The following is a 3,161-nucleotide window of genomic DNA, read 5'->3' as shown; positions in this document are numbered from 1 at the left end:
ATGAAATGAGATGCATTGCAGATGCTTTTTTCAGTAGCAAAGTCACACACACACACACACACGCACACGCACATATGAAACACACACACTAGAACACACCCACCAACACACACGCGCACACACACAAACATATGATAGGTGTTCATTTGGAGTAAAATACTTTATTTTTTACTTGATCTTCAAATTGTTAACGATCATCATAATTATGATGATAATGTTAATTCAAATGCTTATCATCATGGATCCTTTGAAGCTTCATTTGTGACCAGCAAGTAACTGTCCGTTCATCTACTCCTCGACATGACCTCCGTCCCTTTCGATGCACTTTCTAGCGCGATGGAGCATCTCCTGAAACACTCGACGAAGCATGCGCCTGTCTCTCCCAAGTGCTTCGCTCTCAATCCTGATCCTCTCTCGTAGGTCGTTGAGGTTCGCAGGTGGGCTCTGGTACACCCGAGACTTGAGGTAACCCCAGACGAAAAAATCAAGCGGTGTTAGGTCCGGGGATCGACGTGGCCACTCCACAGGTTCGTTCAGAGCGATGATCCTGTTCCGGAAGAGTTCTCTCAACCTGGTCATCACAATCCTTGTCCTGTGAGCAGGGGCACCATCTTGTGCCCACCAAAGGTGCCTGAAAGGACCGTTTCTCTGACGCCTAAATCGTGCCATCTGATCCAGAGCCGGGACAACCTGATCATCTATCATTCTTAGATAGCGCTCCCCATTCACTGTCTGTTCAAAGAAGAAGGGTCCAAGAAGACTTCCAAGAAGATTTCCAAGAAGGCCGATCCAAACTGTCACATCTAAATTTGCTATGCGAGTGTGTGTGTGTGTGTGTGTATGTACGAGTGTGTGCGTGTGTTTGTGTGACTTATTGAGTGTGACTCTGTGTGTGTTTTGATATGTGTGACATGATTAATTTTGGTAGGGATGTTATTTGGATCTGCAAAGACCGAATTAATACCGAAATCCCAATTGTTTTATTCAAACATCACATAAGCATTATTTGGCGCAAGTCGATTTTTGCACTCTCGCAAACAATGCCTCCTATTTATCCAAGCGTGAACACATACCACCCAAAATGGTACCAAACGATTTGGGATGAAACACTCTTTCATATGGTGTATAATAATTTACTTTTCATAAATTATTCTTAAAATTATTAGCATTTTTCTAGGTGTAAAGTTTTTTTTGACTCACACTGTAGTGTATTATTATAAATTGTATAGGCTATCTATTTGGTTAATGACAATATGGCTCTTTATGGAATTTGCACTTTTGTGTTCAGTGTGTTTGAAGCATCAAGCGATCGCAGTCCTTCCATGTCAAAAGCTGAATGTTGTTTCAAGGTCCAGTGCATTTCTCTGTTGACTTGTTGTAGAATAGCTTGTAGCTAAAGCAGGGGCGGCCCTCGGGGGGGGGGGGGGCAGGGGAAGGGGCACAGTGCCCCCACTTTTTCAAGCACCCGAAAGTGCCCCTTTTAGCATAGGAAAAGTGCCCCTTTAAGTTTGTAAGAAGTGCCCCTTTTTACATAGGAATAGTGCCCCTTTTACATTGACAAATGCCCCTATTAATTTGTAAAAGTGCCTCTTCCCCTTTTCAACGCTAATAAATGCCCCTTTTATTCGGACACCTGCCCCTTTTCCTTCGACAAGTTCCTTTTTCCTTTGCAATAAGTGTCCATTTTCCATTCTCATAAATGCCCTTTTAATCTCTAGTAAGTGCCCCTTTTCAGGTACGAGAAGCGCTCTTTTCACTTTTGATTAGTGCCCCCTTCACCTCTGATAATTGCCCTATTCAAATCTGAAAGGTGTCTCTTTTAATTTGACAAGAGCCCTTTTCCTTTGTTATAAGTGCCCCTCCCCTTTTGATAACTACCCCCATTTTAACTCAGATAAGTGCCCCTTTAACCTCCGATAAATGCAGCTTTAAAATCTGATCGGTGCCCATTTTCTGTCAACTAATGCTTTTTTCCCTTTCAAATAAGTGCCCCTTCTCTGGTAAATGACCCGTTTTAGGTACGAGAAGTAACTCATTGTCACTTCAGATAAGTGCCCCTTTAACCTCTGATAAATGCAGCTTTAATATCTGATCGGTGCCCATTTTCATACAACTAATGCACATTAGACATTGGAAAAGATTGACAAAAAACGACTGCGATTCTTTGGCCACATTAACAGGATGAGACCATCACGATACCCAAAGATACTCCTAACTTCTAATATCCATGGTGATAGACTCCGGGGCAGACCAGCCAAGAAATGGTTAGATTGTGTAAAGGTCGATTGTGTTAGTAGATGTCCGGGATCCCTCACAGAAGCAACCAGAACGTCACAAGATAGAAAGGTCTGGCTTGAGACCATGAAGCAGAAGCCATCACACATCCCCCAGATGGTATGGAAGGCTTAGGTCAAGGTAGGACAAGGTCAATGCACATTTTCCTTTATTATGAATGCCCTTTTTTCATTCACATACATTGTAAGTGCCTCTTTTCACGTCTGATAATTTCCCTTTTAACAATGATACGTGCCCCTTTTCCTCTCTAATAAGGGAACTATCCCCTTTTCTCAAATGCCCCTTTTCACCTCCTATAAATGCCCCTATCAAAATCTGATGGGGCCCCTTTTCCGTCGACAAATGCCCATTTACTATTTTCATGACTGACTTGTTTTCATACCTGGTGAGTGCCTCTTTTTGAGGGTGTAAGAAGCTACGCTCACATGCATCTATAGATGATATACTTATGTTACCTATCAAAGGTCTTTTCAGTCTTCCGTTATGAAAATGTGCTTATAACCAAATCAATTTTTTTTCCCTCTTTATAAGATGCAATTTTTCGCACTGCGATCTCACAAATATATATTTTTTCTTTGCTCGCTTCGCTCGCTCGCAAATAATTTGTTTAGACCATCACACCCAACTGCAAAGCATGATGCTTAAGCAATATCTTGTATGGTGTATAAAGTGAAACAAATATTGAAATCATCCCTGATAATGTAATCACAATGTAGGGGTATATACCAATGTCTAAAAGATTGTATATTTTCGCTAAGTTGAGATTTCACTTTGTTGGTGCCCTTTTTTTCTCCAGAAAGTGCCCCTTTTCTTGGTGCCCCCCACTTTGCAAGTCGCTTAGCCGCCCCTGAGCTTAAGTATGCATT

General features: G+C 41.9%; 1 protein-coding gene across 1 annotated transcript; it reads right to left on the bottom strand.

Moving 5' to 3' along the window:
* Positions 1 to 288: 288 nt before the first annotated feature.
* LOC115927944 lies at positions 289 to 705 on the bottom strand. Its single transcript, XM_030994316.1, has one exon. It carries the CDS (start codon positions 703 to 705, stop codon positions 289 to 291), a length of 417 nt encoding a protein of 138 aa, XP_030850176.1.
* Between the last annotated feature and the right edge of the window lie 2,456 nt (positions 706 to 3,161).

Source organism: Strongylocentrotus purpuratus, unplaced genomic scaffold, assembly GCF_000002235.5.
Source record: "Strongylocentrotus purpuratus isolate Spur 01 unplaced genomic scaffold, Spur_5.0 spur5_contig_850, whole genome shotgun sequence".
NCBI lineage: Eukaryota > Metazoa > Echinodermata > Echinoidea > Camarodonta > Strongylocentrotidae > Strongylocentrotus > Strongylocentrotus purpuratus.
Note: the sequence above shows the minus strand (reverse complement) of the source record. Positions and strands in the feature narration are given on the sequence as shown.

Bases quoted from the DNA above. Each gene is read 5' to 3' on its own strand.
- LOC115927944 (XM_030994316.1), bottom strand. From the start codon at position 705: ATGATAGATGATCAGGTTGTCCCGGCTCTGGATCAGATGGCACGATTT.